The sequence below is a fragment of the Corvus brachyrhynchos genome, unplaced genomic scaffold (genome assembly GCF_000691975.1).
Source record: "Corvus brachyrhynchos isolate BGI_N302 unplaced genomic scaffold, ASM69197v1 scaffold178, whole genome shotgun sequence".
Lineage (NCBI taxonomy): Eukaryota > Metazoa > Chordata > Aves > Passeriformes > Corvidae > Corvus > Corvus brachyrhynchos.
In genome coordinates, this window is record NW_008239304.1 from 750462 (window position 1) to 769829 (window position 19368).

General features: G+C 36.5%; 1 protein-coding gene and 1 long non-coding RNA gene across 5 annotated transcripts in view; one reads left to right on the forward strand and one right to left on the reverse strand.

Moving 5' to 3' along the window:
• The window catches only part of PALLD (palladin, cytoskeletal associated protein), a 193611-nt gene extending 175745 nt beyond the window's left edge, over positions 1-17866 (reverse strand). For 2 of the 4 annotated variants that reach the window (XM_017740613.1, XM_017740611.1), the window contains exons 1-2: positions 17735-17866; positions 11041-12087 (exon numbers count right to left, since the gene is read on the reverse strand). In XM_017740613.1, the coding sequence (XP_017596102.1) occupies positions 11041-12086 (1046 nt within the window). In that variant the 5' untranslated portion in view covers position 12087; positions 17735-17866. Of the gene's footprint in view, positions 1-11040; positions 12088-14983; positions 15064-17734 lie in introns of those variants that run through there. The other 2 variants (XM_008638584.2, XM_017740612.1) reach the window with 2 other exon arrangements.
• A 1165-nt stretch (positions 17867-19031) lies between these two features.
• The window catches only part of LOC108448273, a 5384-nt gene continuing 5047 nt past the window's right edge, over positions 19032-19368 (forward strand). Inside the window, exon 1 of the long non-coding RNA XR_001864111.1 lies at positions 19032-19345. This is a non-coding gene — a long non-coding RNA (uncharacterized LOC108448273). The remainder of the gene's footprint in view (positions 19346-19368) is intronic.

Here is a 19368-nt window from a genome sequence, read left to right on the forward strand (position 1 = left end):
CAAGCAATGTGTTTCAGTTGGAAAAGTGAATTCACTCAAGTTCATGGGAGATTCATAACATGTACTATAAAAATTGCCTGAACATGGGCCTTGCCCGAAAAACAGAATTGAATTTGGTTTTCACAAAGATTAGTATCAATTCTCTTACTCTCACTTTAAAATGGGGAGCCAGTAGTCTAGATTGAATAACTTGCTCTAAGAGCAATGTGCTCACATTCTCTGAGATATTAAAAGAGTTCATAGTGAGCAATAGGTGCCTGTCAGCTGTACTGTAAATGAGAGATGGATTCTATTTGTCCAATCTTTTTCCCTTGGCCACCTGAAAAGCACAACCTTATCAAATAAGAGGACATAAACAAAAGCTGTTCACATTAAACAAACTGTTTATAAAGCACTAAAATGCTCACATGAAAGGCACTGCATAACTGCAAAGTCTAAACTTTTTTTATCATCTCAATGTATGCATGAATTGCAAGTACATAATATTAATAAGATGAAACAATGAATCACTTTGATTTGAAGCAGCATGTTAGCATTAGAGTAAAAGAAGTATAAGATATGTCTTCTTAACAGATTTGTTACATAAAAATTTTAGTCTCCTAAAATCTATCCTGAATCTAATCCTAAACCTCCTATTCTCTGTTTTGACCTGCAGGTAGCTGAAAAAAAAGAACCCCAGTATTTTAGGAGTTATTCTACCTGCTAATTACCTCCAACCCCCAGGCATTTTAACTTATTTCCCTTTCCCACAGGAAGTCAGACCTATTCAAGTTCACATTACGCCCTATCTTAAGCTGTGTACTCATTTATACTGAGTAGTATCACACCAACTGGTAGCATACTACTTTCAGGCAATAAGGTTCTTGGAGACAGGTCAATAATAAACACTTTGAACATCCAGTAATTCAGTACGTCAGATAAGATACTTTTGTACAGGCATTTGCCCCTTCTGGAACTTGAATGTACCTTTGTAAATACAGGTGAAATTATCTTGCTGAATTATTCCTCTTGATTTATTTAATAAAATAGCACCTCTTTTCTACCCATATTACCTACTTATTTAAGAAGTATGCTAATTTCCTGATTTATAGAAAGATATCATATGGATATTGATTCAAGTTTTCAATACTTAAACAAGTCCCTCACCGTTTCAGTTGTTTGCAATTCTTCCCTATTCCTACTGATCAGTTCCCCTTTTGTGAGTCACTTCAGATAAGGCAACTTACAGGGGCACAAAATAGAAATAGAAATTAAGTAAATTTCTTAAATTAGTACATGTGAAAATTTTTCTTGAGGACAAAAGCTAAGAAACACTTAAATCTCTAAAGGGACAATACCTTAGTAAAGACTTACTCTGTACAAAGCTAAGCTTCCAAATTTTGTTCATTCTGCCATCTTAAAGGAAATTCTATCTCCTCACTACATAACTAGATTATTTAAAAATATCCCAAAGTATAAAAACCCCAAATTATCTTTTAGTCTTCAATTTTTTTCTAAAGCATGTGGAATGTGAAAACTCATGGCAACATAAAACCTAATTGATGCTCTTCCTCCACCACACACCTCAAAATGTGAGCAAAACTGTACAAGACATAAAAACCTCCAAAGCTAACTCCTTAACTTTCCTGCTTTCTTTTTTATCTTTGTGCTCAGGAAAGGGAATATGGATACTCTGAGAGGACTTGAACTTGGACGGTCCTTGTGGGTCCCTTCCAACTCAGGATATTCCATGATTCTATGACTTACTTGTTTATTTTCCTCTTTACCATTGCCTGGGCTGGAAGGACAAGTCCATGTACCAGTAAATGAACCATGGTTCCAGTCCATTTAAAGGGCCCTATCAAACTATAACACTTGTTAGAAAAAACACTTTCCAGATGGTCCCAGAACCAATAAAACAAACTCATTATTCACTGCTGTTTAACAATGTTTCTTCTATGTTTGGTCTATTATAAGCTTCTAGTCCATTGCCTTTCCTACCTCCCTCAAAGCCCTGCCAGCCCGAACAGCCCAAACTGAAGTTAAAAATTTTCAGCCATCAGCTAGGAATGTTTGCAGAGAAGTCCTATATGTTCGATTTCATTATGCATATCTTCAAAGGTAGCTTTCACATTGCCAAGAATGCATTTACAAAGCATATTTCAGACATGACATTTTTTTATTAGAAAGAATTTTTAAAGCATCAAGTTTCAAAGTTATAATTGTATTTACTTAATTTATATTCATAAAGCAGTGTATTGTGTTTTATAAAGATATGTCCTGTTTAAGTAACATTAATAAACTGCTATAATTGCCCTTAAGAAGCTTAAAACAATCCAAGCTGTGGTATTGCCTTTAGGCAAATGAGCAAACATGTCAAAGTGTATTAAGCATGATATTTTAAAACGGGATTTGGAATAGCACTTCATACCTGTTGAACACTGATAAATAATGATGCCAGAATTACTGACTCCAAACACTTTGCCCTGTGAAAAGCCTCACTACTCTTACTGTACAAGTAAAATAGTCCTAAATCATGTAGGTTCTTTCCCACCTCTGTTCTACTTAGCCTCTACATTAGTTTTAATTTTTACAGATCACTTTCAATTAGTCCATGACAAGCAGATTGCTGATGTATTTCCTTGCTGTCAGACTTCTTGGCTGTTGATGCTTTGCACAATACTGGAAAGGCCCAGAGACAGCCTATAAGATTTATACAAATAAATTCTGAAACATGAAGTAAAAGCAGCCTCTTGGAATTCTGCCTCTGGCACTGTTTCAACACCACTTTTGTGGGAAATCTGTATTTTAAAACTACTTCGATTAAACTTTGTTTTTAAACTAAAAATGTTTAACATGGACAAAGCTCGTGTAGTGAAAGAGCTTTCTGAAGACATGTGGTGCCACATTATTTTAAAGTTCATCCAAGTCTCATTCAATTCCTGTGTAAATACAAGGCAAAAGTCCTTTATGTTTTTTCCATTATGTGGATAGCAGCATAATTTTTATTAATTTACTTTTAAGCTTTTCATGTTAGCCATCAAGTATTTTGATAACATTTTCATCTAATCTTTGGGTCTCTTTATAAATACTAGTCCATACGTTATTTATTTTGGGAGCATTAGCAAGGAACTTTAGATCTGCTTTCTTTTCCTGAGAGGCAGAAAAAGAAGAATAAAAGACTAAAGAAGTGAACTGAGATATTTTTAAATTTTCAGTAATGCAATCAGAAAAAACAAACCAGAGACACTGGTATTCACAAACAGAGAAAAATCAAGTACCTGAGCTGGAATTCTCTTCTTAATTCTAGTTCCAATAAGTATCCCTTTGTTTTTACAACTGCCTCTTACAGCACCCATCTTCATGCACCTAACAGGCTTTATTCTTCCAATTCTCAGGATGAAAAAAAAACACACACAAAAACCAAAACAAAAATATGAAACTTTCAAACTCCCAAATTTACAAGAGCTATTTCCACATTCATGAAAAATTACAGGTCTAAAGAAAGAGCTTGGTGATGCACCGAGCCTGTATAACAAAGACGAGGAAATGCATACATCATGTAGTCTAAACTATTCTAGAGAGACAATAAAGAAATGAAACATAAGAATAAGCCCAGTGTCCAGAATCCACAGATCCTCCTTGGGACTTTTACAGAACCCAAAAAGTACAGAGTTTGCATCCCCACAGGCCACCTTCCCAACCACATCCACATATTCTGTTAGATCTTTGAATATTCATTTTGTAACATCAGTGGATTGCTCTGACTGTTTTCTAGCAATTTGTTTATTTTATAAGACCTATATAAATTATCCTGTCATCACAATCTGAACGTTGTAAAGATCATTTCACATAGGAAAGGGCTGCACTTTCCAGGTATCTATTTTAAATACTGTACTCTATGGTGTTAGACAGGCAAGCAAGGAAAAAAACCCACCCATCCAAACGAAACATTTGGTTATCATTATTGTGGTTTAACTCCAGGAGGAAATAACTCCAAGTAAGCCACTCCCCTTTCCCCTGCCCCTTCTGGTGAGGAAGGGACAAAAGCAGAGGCTACAGGTTGAGATAACAATTTAGTAAAAGATGCTTTTCTTAACAGCTGAAGAGAATCCAAAATTCTCAAAAGCTGTTATAGCGGACCTGAAGGAAGAGAAGGGGGTGGAAGGCTGGGAAAAATCCTCCCCCTCTGTTCCTCCTACAGGCTGGGTATGATTATTAATCAACACCCAGAGGTATCAGCCAAGGCCAGGACAGGTGAACGACACTGAATACACATCCCTAATGACCCTCACTGCCCTTGATGTTACCGTGTCATAAACCAATATCATGCGGTACACCAACAAAAGAATCCTAATCCCTCTCCCTACTTTGAAAAACATCTTCACCAGCAGCGCATATGGGTGTATACACTCGGTTAGGTACCGCCCCCCCATGAACAGATCGAGCAAGGTGGTAACCAGTCATTCCTACAAAGTAACAAGCTGGCCACACCCACATGGCACTAAGCTCTGCCCCCTCTCTGCAACCAGACAATCAGGTATTACAAGAGTCTCCTAAAAGCTGTTCGTAAGGAACACAATGATAAATCTTTTTTCCAAGTGGGTCTAAGGCAAAAGAACTATTACTTACAAGTTAAGAAAACCAACACACTACTAACATTGCTTAGGTAGGCCACACTGTTTTTTAAAGCAGGTGGGTACATGACCTACAGAGGCCTTAACTCCACAGTGTGTTTTCCCAATATGCAGAAAATCCTGAGGGTGTGGACTCTTACTGCCACAAAATGAATGGAGAATGGAAAAGGAAATATTTGAAAGATGCTCGCTAATACCTGCAGGCCACAAATCCCTACAGGCAGCCACTGCAATAGCTTTACCATTTGTGCTGGAGTATAACCCCTTGATTCCCCAATAAAGCCCTCTAGTCCAGAGCACTGTTCTAAGACAACAAGAATTAAGGAGCAGTTTCACAAGCCACTGAGGTGTCTTTCAACACTACATTCCAGATCTGCTCTGAAAGAAAGCTGAAACTGCAGGGATGCCTGGAGATGGGCAAGCCTTACCTGAAAATCAGCAAAAGCAAACGAACAAAGGACCCAAGAATGGCATGGTATGGTCCAATAAACAAAGAGGATAAAAGGAAATAAATGAGAAGGGAAAAAGGGCTAAAATAATAATGAAATCAACTGCAAATAGCTATTATTTTGACTTGTAAATGAAGAAAAAAGCCCAACATAAGTAAAGAAGACATTATTGATAAAGACAAAGAAAAAATATTATTGTGGCAGAAAAATATTGAGGATACTCACAAACAATTTTCATATCTATATATATTTTATCTTCATTTGAGTGCAGATAAAATACTAAATAACAACGTATTACTACAGAGCAGATTTCTTAAATGAGGGTACTGCCAGATTAAAATGGCTAACAACATTTTTGTATTTAATCTCAGCAATAAGCGTGCTGTTTACACTTTCAGATGATTATCAATGCTCCCTCCATATACAGAAAAACATCCAGATCTACAAACAGAACGTTTTTGACTCAAGGAACTCCTTATGTACAACAATATTCTTCCATTCTTAACAAGCACCCACTGTTTGCAAAAGGCTAATAAGAAAACAGATAAGCAGGATTCTACTCTGAAAAGATTAAGAGAGGACTATGGGAGATTTCTGTACAAAAGTATGTTTATTGGGAAAATATTTTAATAGAGAAAACCAGCTAAACTATGGGGAGAATGTAAGAAAAATGTTTATATTTGTGAGCAATTTGGTAACTGACTTCATAAATTATCACGCTTAGGAAATAAATGCAAGATAATCTGGAAACAGTTATTATTTACAAAAGGTTGCATAATAGGAAAACCACTATTTCTTGTTGCACTGCTCTAGATATTAATAAACAGTTATAACAACACTGAAATTATGGAACAGAAAGAATTGCATAAGTTGTGGAAGTATTTTAGGTCAATTCTTACTACAAAGTATTGCATTTTGGGAATCAGGTAAGAATCACCTCAAAGCTCAATACAAGACTTGATTTTTTATTGTATAAGAATAATAGGTGGCTGTTACTGATTTTCAAGTCACAAGAGACCTCTCCTCCCAGGCAGAATACATCCTAATCTTTTTTATCTTTTACGAATTATTTCTGCAATCACTCTAGCTAACATAATGCCTGTAGTCTAGTAAACTCTGCTGTTAAGACACATTAAACTTCTCTTTGTTCAGAAGCAAATTTTGGTCTTGGGCAAGCAAACAAGAATGGAATTAGCAAATACTTTAAACAAGTTCATCATAAAATATCTTCACTAAAGTTTCCATCTTGAAGTATTTATATAAGCTTATGAAAATATTTGAAAAGCAGGACCTGCACCACCTGGTTCTAAAATCTAACTTAAATAGTTAAGATTCTACAAATAAAAAAGTAACACAACAATTTTGAAGATGACTGTTAAAGAGTTTATACAAGAAAGCAAGGAGCAGCCTCATGAAACAGTTTTTTTTTTAACTAAGGACACCTAGAATGGTCAAGTATGTCCCATTACCACACATATGTAAATAACTATTCATATTTGATAAAAATAAGTAGTATTAAAGCCTCACCATTATAGAATCAGTAGAACATCTCTATCTCCCACTAAGGCACTGGTGTTTCACTACAACTACAAAATTTACCTCGTAAGAGACTTCAAGAAACAAAACTAAATGCTATCTCTAAACCACAAATCTCCTACCTCAAATCAAGTCCAGCAAAGAGGCAGAAACTACATCTGTGACACCTCTTACGTTTCCAAGACTTAAAACTACCAAGTGCTGTGTAGGTAGTTTAATGACTGTTGTCCTGTACACCTGGGTTTTTATGCAGCTGTGTAGATTTGTGTTAAGCGTGACAATCTGATGTTTAATTCTCTTTGCAACTGTGCCTGATGGGAAGACTATGGTGGTGGCATAGTTTATTGCATGTTTTTGGTCTTCAAAGCCTTTAAAGGCTGTAAAACTGGGTAAGATTTTGAAGCTGTAGAAGTCAATGTAGTTTAGTTTGATTATGATTTAAGTATTGTACTTTGCATTTGTTTCTGTATTTTCTAAGAACAGTTCTGTGTTACATGCAAGTAATGTTTCTAGGTGGGGATTTTGGGTATTTGTTACAGTGAAATCTAGACAAACAGCACTAATGAGAAGAAAAGGATTATAATGAGAGCAAATAGTTTCTTTAGAGCAATAAAATCCCATTCTTGTCATGTAGTACATGTAAAGTGCCTTATTTTTAATTTCGATTTGGATTTTTTGGTGTCAATTTGCTGTGGGAAAAGGAAAAAAAAAATTAAAAAAAAATTTCAATACCTCTTGTGCTACAGAAGCTGGGTGAATATATGTAAATACTTTAATCATAGCTTACAGCTTGGGGCAGACCTCAGAAAATACTTTAGTCATGGCTTACAGCTCCTGGCAGACCTCAGAAGCCATTAAATATTCAGGTGGTGGGGCTGAAGAGGTCTAAGTCACCCCCAGCTGGGATCTGCTTTAGCTAGCTCAAGGCTAATACAAGTATTTTAAACACTGCATTGCTGATACACTTTGAAGGAGAGCTACTGACTGATAAAATGGTTTTGACTGTAACACGGAAAATCTCTGTTTCAACTTATATTGTACATGTTTTAGGCCTTCTTTAGATGGCAGATACCCTAGAAGTTTTCAAATCACTCTGTGCCTTCCTAGATCTTAGGCTGGAATCTGGGTTGCTCAGAAATGTAAGAATTCTTCTGACCAGTGACAAAATACTCACTGTAAGAAATCTAATTTTCTGCTGGTAGAACTAGTAAGTTAGACATTGAACTTTGAAAAAACCCAGTAATGATTCTTGAAACATAACTGATTATTTTCTTTTGGATTTCAACACAAAGATTCTAGTTGTAAGTTTTTCTGTCAAAGTTTACTTATTTTCTACTTTGTAGTACAAAGCTACTTTGGTCAAGTTTCATCACTCAAACCATAACAGTTACTGTTTTACTTTCAACTGTGTACAGCTACGAACATCTAAAGAACTTAAAATTTAAGAGGCTTTTGTAGTCAACCAACCTCCAAATATACATCTTATCCTTACACTACATTTGATGGTCTCTTTAATTATACTAAGATTCTGAAACATTGTTATATTTATCCTCATAAGAAATGTAGCAGGATAAAGAAGGATTCTAGCTCGACTTTGTATAGGCTGAGGACTTTTCAAACTTTAGGTACGAAAAAGGGAAGAAAAGCTATAAAAAGGGAAGAAAAGCTATGAAAAGGGAAGAAAGCCAGTTAGAAAGATTACTTGAATCCAGGATAAAATGTGAGGCATAGAAAAGCAGTAACATGCTAAAAGATCAGAAATGCCTATGTAGATTCTTTTGAAGGCCTTTTGCTCTGGTGTCAATCGGATGATCTCATGGCTGCCAGTGCTTGATGCTGCCTAAATACCAACTGTATTCATTGTTATTCTGGACAACTTTTTGAGTGCTGGGCAAAATAAGAACTTACTGAGTTTCTTGTCACCATTAAACTACTGTTACTTCCTTATGACTTTAGGAAATATGGCTTCCAGTTATTTTTTTCTCAGCTGAGACAAAAAAAAAAACCACCCCACCAAACCAAAAAACCCCACAAAAATCCCAGTTGCTTTCTACTTTTATCATGCTTATCACACAGAGTTTCAAAAAGTCTTTGCAGTGCCTGTGTTATTGAAACTGGGTTTTCTGGGAAAAATCAGAAGAGCTGAAGCTTGGTTTCTTCAGATTTTATTGCTATATGCAAATGTACAGACTATGGCAGCCCTGGCTCATGCCGTTGTCTGCACCTCCTGTTCACCAGGTTTTGCATGTGCCAAATGGCTCGCTCTTACACTTCTCAGACCAGATAACTGTTCAGCTTGTTCCATAGCCTTTCTTTTGGCAATACAATACAATACAATATAATACGTTCCTATTATCCATTTCTACTTTCTACCTATTCCGAAATCTTCACAAAAAGTTTAATATCTTTTACACTTTTTTTTTTTTCCCCAGCCAGTTTCTTCAGAAAACAGAAAATATTTTGAATTCATATGGTTATGGTCTGAAGATTGTTTTCCATACATATTACAAACCAGAAATCCAGTTGAATGAAACAATTGTCTAAGTAAAATGATTTAGAAAACTGGATTATTTTCATAACCAAAATACAAGAGAATGGTCAACTATTATTGTATCATTGGTGTTTTCATGCCGTTGTCTGCACCTCCTGTTCACCAGGTTTTGCATGTGCCAAATGGCTCGCTCTTACACTTCTCAGACCAGATAACTGTTCAGCTTGTTCCATAGCCTTTCTTTTGGCAATACAATACAATACAATATAATACGTTCCTATTATCCATTTCTACTTTCTACCTATTCCGAAATCTTCACAAAAAGTTTAATATCTTTTACACTTTTTTTTTTTTCCCCAGCCAGTTTCTTCAGAAAACAGAAAATATTTTGAATTCATATGGTTATGGTCTGAAGATTGTTTTCCATACATATTACAAACCAGAAATCCAGTTGAATGAAACAATTGTCTAAGTAAAATGATTTAGAAAACTGGATTATTTTCATAACCAAAATACAAGAGAATGGTCAACTATTATTGTATCATTGGTGTTTTTGCTTTATTTTTAAACCATGTAAAACTCCCATTTACAGAAAATATTTCTGAAAGTAGCACAGACATTCTTCACTTGCTCTGCAATATGTGGGTGGTTTTAAACAGGCTTGTCTTTTTCCATTGCAGCAAATTAACTATTTACTGGATATATATAGCATACACCATAAAACTCCTTTTCATATCCAGAAAGGACAGTGATGTGCCTAGATAATACTATGAAACTGTTTAGAAATTCCCAGTAAAGGTATCACAGATAAAAATCCACTACAGATTTTTCTGCATGTTTTCTCATCTTTTAAAGGAAAGAACCCCCTCCTTTCCCCAAGATTCAAAGACTTTGGAGTCTCACCCAGACATCACTCAGGTGTTTGCTGTCTCTTAACCACTGAGCGACCCTTACGTTTTGTGCTCTTGGCTCCGCAGCAACGCTCGCTTGAAGGCTCTGTGCCGCCCGTGCTGTGTGTGAGTGACCTCTTCAGCCAAGTCGGCTGAAGTGCAGCGACTTCCAAAATGAGTAGTTTTTGAGGTATAGCTGCCGTATTTTCCCTCTCTTGAAGATCCATAATGAAATAGAGACTAAGGGGGAAATTTGTTTTTAGTGGAAACTTTGAAAAAGCAATTTTTATTAATAACTAATAGTCCTCTTTAAGTTTCCAGATGGAGAATTATTAATAATTATTAAATAAAACCAATTCGGGAATGGACTACAAAAGGGTATTAATTTGACTGTCAGGGAGTCTTGCAAGAGCCTGAGAAGTTAGCATGAACCATATTTGCCACAATTCAGCAATGGCTGTATCTACAAAGTGCTAACATAGCACAGTTATGGGTGTCAAAAGGGAAATAAGACAAAAGTTACAAATTAATTTATACTGATGTGATTACTTAAAAGTATACTTGATTTTACAATAAGCTACTATTATGTTAGCAGTGTTTCTCATCACTCATTTTACTCAGTCATTAAGATCTGCCTTCTTATTTTATGATTCTGCACAAGTTAAGATTCAGAAAAACACTTTACATGGATCTTGGAGACATTCTAATTAATCAGCTGTAAAATCTGTACCATCTTCTTGAGATATGCTCTTCATGGGCAAGTTTACCTGTGACTTCTTTTACCTAGGTTAATGAAGTAACAATCACACAGAATGTTGCTAGAGCTGATTCTGTTACTTTGCCATGTGGCTCTTAAATCAAGCAAAATTTAATTTCCCTGGCAAATAAGAATGAAACATTCTAGTGAAATAAAGACATTAGAATGTGTTATTCTTTGTGCTTTGTAAAACTGCATGACTGACTGCTCTTATGTGACTGCCTCTGAGCAGGTCACTGTGATACCTGTCCTTAGGTATCTTCCACAATCAGCTGCTGATATCTGGTGACTTAGCACTTACCTGACATCAGGGACTGGGTTACCAGCAACTCTGCACTCCAGCAATACTTTGTTTCCTTCAGCAACTTCCTGGCTCCGCAGTTTCTGAGTGAATTGAGGTGGTGAAAATTCATGCTCTTCCATGTTGATGAAGGGACGGCACAGGACCATTTTGCTCTCCATGATGCTCCCCCTTCCAGAATAGTGTTCTCCATTCAGATGAATTCCAGGTAACTTTTCGTCAGGCTCAGTCTCTTGATGTGGTTTGTCAAACTCCTGGTTTACCAAGGTACTTAAAGCTGGTTGTTTCTTATTAGGAGACAGGTATCCACTGTCTGGAGAAGAAGAGTCCCCATCAGGACTACGGCCTCTTGTCTTTGCTGCCTGCCTAAATATAGATGATAACTCCTCAATGAATGTGGCAGCTTTGTCACACAGCTTGTTCCTGAAAGGAGCTTCTCCTTGGGATGTTGATTCAGAGTTTGGGCTTGTCTTAGGCATACACGGACCACCTTTCTCTGAATATTTCAGGCTTCTGACGAAGCTGGGACTAGCAGGCAGAAAAGGTGAGGTGCTTGCTTCTCTCCTAGAAACTGTGACAAAACTATCTTCTGTTTGAGGTGCAGTGGATTGCTCTTTCTGATTCCTTGGGAGAACATGACTTGCAGCAGGTAAAGTCCAACTGCTTGCTTGAGGCCTCTGTAAAGCATCTTGTTCATGCAGGTTGGTGTCTGTGAAAGAAGGGTTATCTGAAGGGCTAGAAAGAGAGGTGTTGAGATAATGAGTTAAGTCCGGTGCTGTGTTCTCATCTTCCTCCATGGAATTGGCAATGGCTTCTCGAGCTATGTCAAGGCTCTTACTTATCTCCTCCTGGGTAAGGAAGGCAGAAAGTTCATTTGAAAATTCACCATTCTGTGTGTCTGACAGGGAATCACAGAAAAAGTCATGATAAGATGAAGCTTCTGACATATTTTCAGGATATCCCTTACTGGTGTCTCTCTCCGGAGAGTAAGCCTCCTTCAGCATTAAAGAAAGAGGCAATGCCTGGCCACAGCTTCTGTCTTGCATCCTGAAAGACACAAGAACAATTTCTTAATGAAAAAAGTTATATCCTAGTTCCCATAAGCTAGACACAAAGCTGGATGATAAGCAGAACCTAATGGTGCATGAAATACCATAAACCTTGGTTTCTACTAGAATGGGCCAGGACTGCAATTGTCTAGGTGGAAATGAGAGCACTTAGGAGTAATTTTTCTCCTGAGTCTTCCCTCAGAAGCATGAAGACATCCTTTGTCTGTATATTGCCTAGCACAATCTCGATTCTACAGGATCAATATGTATGTATGCTGCTATTATACATCTGATTTGTTATTTTACATCAATTCTGTTACACTTCATTTTTTTCTGGTTTTAGCCTTATGAATATTTCAGGAATATATTTACTATTCTCTTTCCCATAAAATTGCCTTCCAGACACTAAACCATCAAATTCTGAGAGAAGTGTTCAAGTTGAAACCATTATGAAGATATATACAAGGATATTTGAATTAGAAATTCCAAGTTATCCTTTCTGTTTAATGTTGATAATGTGTTTAATATTATTTTACTTATTGTGCTAACACTTTTAACTTGTTACCAGTTTAGTAGCACTCTCCTCAACACTGAAAAATGAAATATGAAGCTATCATATGTTAAAACACTGAAAAAATATATTTCACAACCTATATATCATCCTGCACAATGGAAGTGTATAATGCATATTTTGTACCAGTTTCACAAAGCAGAGAAGCATCTATACCTCTCCAGTTTATCAACATGACTTCAGAATTAGGATGAGCATTCTCTTTAAAGTCAGCAGAAACAAGACATCAGGGAAACCACACTTTCCTCAAGGGAAGGACTGGCCTGAAAATCTCCTTATTGAAATGTATTTGTCTAGCTGGTCACTAGATTGTGGCTGATTGATCTGAAACATAATTTTTGTTTCTGCAAAGCATTTATTTAAGTTGAACATCAGTGGTTTTAATTACCCTGGAAAATTCTCTTCTTCTAATGATAAGAACAATTTTACATAAGATTTAAATTTTTTTTTTCCTTAATTCTCTACTGATAGTGGAGAAATGGCTTGACAGTCATGCGATGCACTCGGATGTATTTTACATCAGCTTGTGCAGGCTCCAATTACCTTTAGTCACTAAACCAGGGCTTACCCAGCATGCAGTCATTAAATGACTGATAGATTATTGGAATTCTTGGCTTAGCATATGCATGTCTTGATATGCCTGTTTGTCTTGCCAACAGATTACAAGTCAATGCATAAAAGAGAAGTACAAGAAACCCAAAGTGTTTAGGATTTGATATATGTTTTTATAGAATAAAGTGATAAACTCATTATTGGCTGGGATTACATCTTCCTTTCCTGTTATCTGTGTTTACAGGGCAACAAATTTAGCAACCATGCCAATCTCTTGTCAACAAAATCTAAAAAAGTATATACAGTATAACTGACTACCACATAGCAGCTTTAAAGAATCTGAGAAGCCCAGCAAACAGCTGGTCTAGAGGCTCAGCTGTTAAGGCATAAACTGGATGAATGCCAGGGAAACAAGGGTTAAATCTGCAGAGTTTCTTTCTCCTTAATCTTAGTTATTTTTTAAAATGTTGTATTCAAATGAACAGAGGTGCTATTTAGACAACTTGTAAATATCTGTACCTCAAATGATATTTTTATTTAAATCTTATACACACTGGTTCCTAGCTTGTTCACATCTCAAAGTGACACATTACATACTCAGTTAAACTTCCCTGACTTCCAACACCAAGCTGCTCTAATGGTTCAATGGGCTGTTTCATGGGTAGCAGGACAATTTTACTTGTTTGCCACCTAACATGATGATTAAAATTAATGTATTCTGAATTAACATATTTCTTCCCAATACTCAGCTTTGTCATTAGAAAAATATAATGGCTACATATATTGTAATTTTCAAAGCCTGGTGTCTAAGTTTAGATGAATCAATCTATACCTGGATATTTAGATAAAGTTGATGAGTTTAAACCATGGTGGTTTACTGGCAATTTCTAAGGCTGATAAGCCTTCTTGGGGAGGAGGGTCTGGTGCCTGAAAATGAATTCATATGTCTAGCTTTAGAGAGCTGAATAGAAGCTTCCAGGAAAAAGGCTTTTTTTTCAGCCATACTGTAATATATAAACCCACTATTCTTTTAGTGAAACTTGTAACCACAGGGAACTGGAGGTGAAGTATCACTAACCCTATCAAGTAGCTTATAAGATCATAATTAGAAATTTTGAATGCTATTTCTAGCTTCTCCAAGTTAGACTACAATGTATTTATAACAGTTTTCATCATCATTACTCATTAGGTAACCTGCAAAGGCATATACTGTATCATTTAAAGACACAAACATAAAATACAATGTTGCATGCAAATCAATGTTTACCTGTACTTTCAACATTATTACATACAGACTATTTATGGGGTCCTATATATATCTAAAAACTACTCTCAAGTAAAACCACATTTTTATATCATGCAGTTTAAATACTTATTCAAAACCCAATATAGATGCTCTAAAGAATCATATGGTAAATATTAAATTTGAAATGTACTGGATTACAATAATTTCAGGAAAAAATAGAGTAACTAATCAAATTAAAGTTTTGAAGAGATATATAGTAAAATGTGGAAAAACATAGAAAATTAAAGGACACATTTCGAGAAAAATATGAACATCCTGAATTTGCAGAACCTGCCAAGTAAGAAATTATTACTTAACATGATCCAAAGCCTGTCAGTTCAAAAGAATCATGAAGGATGAAATGTACATAGTAAGATTTTTTAAAACACAAAAGGCACATAGTTTTTCTCTGAATTTTGAAATCCTGCAAAATTACTCCACAAATACAACAATTAATGTTTAGCAGAAATATAAAACAGATCTTACAATGAGCCGGCCAATATGAAGAGTTCAAGTATAATTAATAGTAGGTAAAGTTGTTTTTCTCCTTCTCTATCTAAGTAGGCTTAAAGTTGCTCCAGCTCTTCACTAAAGCTTGCTTGGTCCTTAGTAAGCATTGAGGAGACTGTGGCCTGTGTGCTACATCTGTCCTCTGTGACTATGTAATTCGTACCCCACTTATCTATATTTGGTAACTGAACTCATGTTTCAGCAGACTGCCACTATCTGGAATTCCAGCAGAAGCAACGTTAGGCCTGGAAGTGGCACAAAGTCCTGTGCACTTACTACTCAGAAATTCAGAGAACTTAGCCATTCCCTTTCTACATCTTTTTATGGTAATAGATTTTTGATTTTTTTAAACAACATTATTTTCACAATAATAAATAAAATAATTGCCTTTTTCTACTAAGAATAGTTTAAAATTAATACCTTCCTTTGGTACCTTAAAATCTTGTAGGAAAGAAAAAATTAGAATCATTTAGTTTGGAAAAGACCCTTAACATTTTTGGAGTTATGAGTAGAAATAGTAATTTTTGTAATAATTGATAGTTATTAATCTGTAACCATATACTACACTGTAAAAATAACTTGAGATGTGAATTTTCACATCTCAAGTGAAATAATACTATAATCAGAAAAGAAATATCTCCCTCAGAAAAGACGTAAAAAATCCCTGGAAAATGTGTATGCTTTAAAAATACCCCACAACCCTACACATGTATTAATACTGAAACAATCAAAACACATTTTTGGTTTCTATAGAGTTGTAGAGCATAATGTGTAACACAATCAACTCTCCCTTACTGTCTCTGCTAAGGAAGTACTTTCACCTCATTAAAACACCTGTGAGAATCTAGTCACAGGGGAAAAAAAATCTGTCCAAAAGCACCTTTTCAGGCACATAATTTCTGTTAAAACTCTGTGAAAGGAAGAAGTAAACATGAAGACTGTTGGTTTAATCTACAGACTTTATCACATAGTTTCCAGAAATAAAAGCCATGTGTGGGTAACGTGGTTTCTGCCAGATTGCAACCTACTGGGAGTCACACGCTGCAGAGGGGATAGAAGAAATTATAGCTGCAAAGAGATATTACAGACCTCCGTCCCTTCTGCCAGCATCCATTACATATGTTCTCAGATTTGAAATCATTTTGTAGACTGGCACTTGTTCTTAGCTCAAGGTCCTCTAGATACTGCCTTGCATTTTTCACTAAAATTTGTTCCTTGGCAACAATGCAAGTGCAGTAGATGCATTGTTGTGACGGAATTGCACTCAGAGCTCCCTATAGGACCCAGACCATCTTTATGTACTAACAAGTGCTAGTACCACACATTGTATTTCAGTGGTTGATAGACCATCTTGGCATCTTCATACAGGCAATTACTGTCCCCAATCACAGCTTGAACAGATTCCCTGCTGGACAGGGAATACTTCACAATGTATACAAACCCCGTTCTTGCATCTTGAGATCCTTACCACATTGTAATGAAATTGTTAAAAGGATTTTATTTCAGGTCATTTTATAGTGATTTCAGCATGTCAAATCAGAACAGAATCATCATTCTAAAAATTTCAAGCTGAAAACAGTGCACAAAGAAGGAGCTGGTTACCCAAGAGTTAACCACTGTATGCATAATTTTTAAGCAGTCACCCCACAGAGTAGAATCAAGGTCCTTTGTCAGGCACCCAGCATCTCCACTAAGTGCCTAAGACTTTGCCACCTTGGAATGAGAGTCAAAAATAGCCTGTGTATAAACAGCAACAAGCTGCCTTGGGCTATCTTCAGCATTTTCTACAGGGAGTGGGTGGATGAAATCCTGGTTCTTGCAATTGTGTGTTTAAATTTTCACTTCTGGGAAGAAAATATATCTGGAGATATCTGGAGAGATATTTTTAAAGAAATTTAGCTTTTTGAATACAGATACAGTATTGTTTTGTGTAAATCAGGTACGCCCAATACGTTTTGTACAGCATGATAGAAACATTTGCCCAGAAAGTGAAAGATTTGTATTCAATTAACTCCTCTTGGCTTCAACTGTTAATGAAATACTCTTCATAACTTGAAAACTTAATAGAGCAGGGTTTCATACAGCTGTATTAAGCCATGAATAAATTTTCCCAACATTGTTCTTCTAAGATTTAAGGAATGCTTATATCCTTTGATCTGTACTGAATATTTTGGAATCAAGACCTTCCATTTTTATTGCAAAAATAATGTGTATTCTCCTTTATAAAAGTACTAAAGGCAGTAAATCACTCTAAACAAATGGCAAACAGACTAAAACTTTGGAACAGTTACACATTTTGCAAGATAAATACACTTTAATTGCAATAATGTAATAATTTAGCACTTGCATATAACATTTTAAAATTAATAATAACATCAAACAAGGTAAGAAATATATGGCTAATATGCTCACTCCATCCCTACTGCAGTATTATGGAAAATTCAGTTGGTGAACAGAACTCCACGGAGATAATAGTTTTCACTACCAATAGATTTGGTGGAACATAGCTGCAGTTTTCCTGGAACCTTAACAATAGTTTCTAACACGAGTCAGCTCGAGACATTCCAAATCTCATGTCAAAAATCATAAAACTATTCCAGTTGTGCAAGTTTTCCATTCCATCTGATGAAGATGTTACATAATGCAAAAGATTTTTCATCGTTAATTGCATGAAACCAAAATACAGTAATAAGCATGGCTCTTTACCCTAATGATTAATTTACTTACCTGAGGAAGCAGAACACGTCTGTTACGGCCCCTGTTATTTCGTATCTTACTCTAAATAGCAACAAAATAAATTACAAGTAGATAGGCATTCTCCTTTCCAAGACCTGAAGTCAAAGACCAGTATGCAAACTTCAAATAGAAATCTCTAAGCACAGCTTCTACTTTAAGCAGCAGAGATAGATACAACCTCCTTTACCAGTTGCCACAGAAACCTCCAGTTATTTTGAGTTACTAACAGACATTTTTTTCCACCTCTGAAAGAGCAAAAAATAATCTGGTTGCCTGTGCTTAAACAGACTAGGTCAATATCATGCTGTAGTTCGATGCCATACATAGCTTTGTTGTTTTCCATTGGTTTGCAAAAACATTTAATTTTGCTTGTAAATATATTGTAAATAGATTTTTTTACATAGCTAGAGCTAATCTATGTTTTCATAGAGTGCGTTGGAAGTACCTACCTGTCACATATGTATGAAAGTGTCAAATGTAGCAAAATATTCAAGGAGTGTCAATGGTACTCAAATACAATTTTTCCAAGTTTCTCTGAGGATTTTCTTAGGAGTGCAATGGGAAGGGTCATACACCTTCAGCTTTTGCTAGCAGTTGTATCGGTAATTGGTTTAGAAGAAACACAGGAATTGTTAAAATTAAACTGTTAAAATTAACAAAACAGTAATAATAATACCTCCCAGCCTTCTTTTATAGAATATTTCATCAACAAAGAGACTGAGGGGCTGCAAGTAACAACACATCAATAAACATGAAAACAGTACAACTTTCCAGAATTACCACAGCTGAGAGTGGGAAAGGAAACCATAAAACAGAAAGGAAGGCTAAGTAACTCACAGAGAACTAATACCATCTCTTAAACTGGGAATGAGATGAAAACTTCTCAGTCCAAGGTCCATGGTCTATCTAAGGTATTGATGAGGCAACCTACCTCAGACTGAGGAACCTGTCATTCTGCTTCCCTTCGCTCAACACTACCAGAGCACTTGTAATATCATTCTCTCTCAAGATGTTGTATTCTTTAATAGCTGGACAGGTAATAATGGAACACATGGACAAACAGCTACTTGACCAGTGAGTGCCCCCAACATCCCTTAAAATTTCACAGGAATTTTGTCAGGAATTTGCAGCCCTGTGCACTGTGATTAATACACTTTTGCATCTGGGGCTGTGAAGCACACTGCACTCTCACAGGATTTATCACAAAGACACACAAGGCAAAGCTGCTTGATCTTTGCCAATAAACACTGTGCCCAGGGTAGAGATGTCTCTGTCCACGTTACCTGAGAGCGGGCAGTGCCCTTGGGCACGAGGGCAGCGCTGCCTAAGCCTGGCTCTTGCCAGGCCCTATGTTCATCAGACTCCCTCGAGGGCCCTGTCACCATGGCACGCTGGTTTCTGAGTCTGCCTCGCTCTCTGTCCAGGCTCTCCCCTCACAGGCCCACGCACGCTCTGGCGGCCCAGCGTGAGGCACTGAGGGGAAAACGCGGAGGGCTCCGGCTTTGGAGAAGCGAGTGGGCGCCAGCGAATGGCGACGGTGCTGGAGGTGAAGAGTTGCCGGCCATACCCGGCGAGAGCGGCTGCGCGGGCGGGGCAGGCAGGGTGAGGCTCTGCGGGAAGGGGCA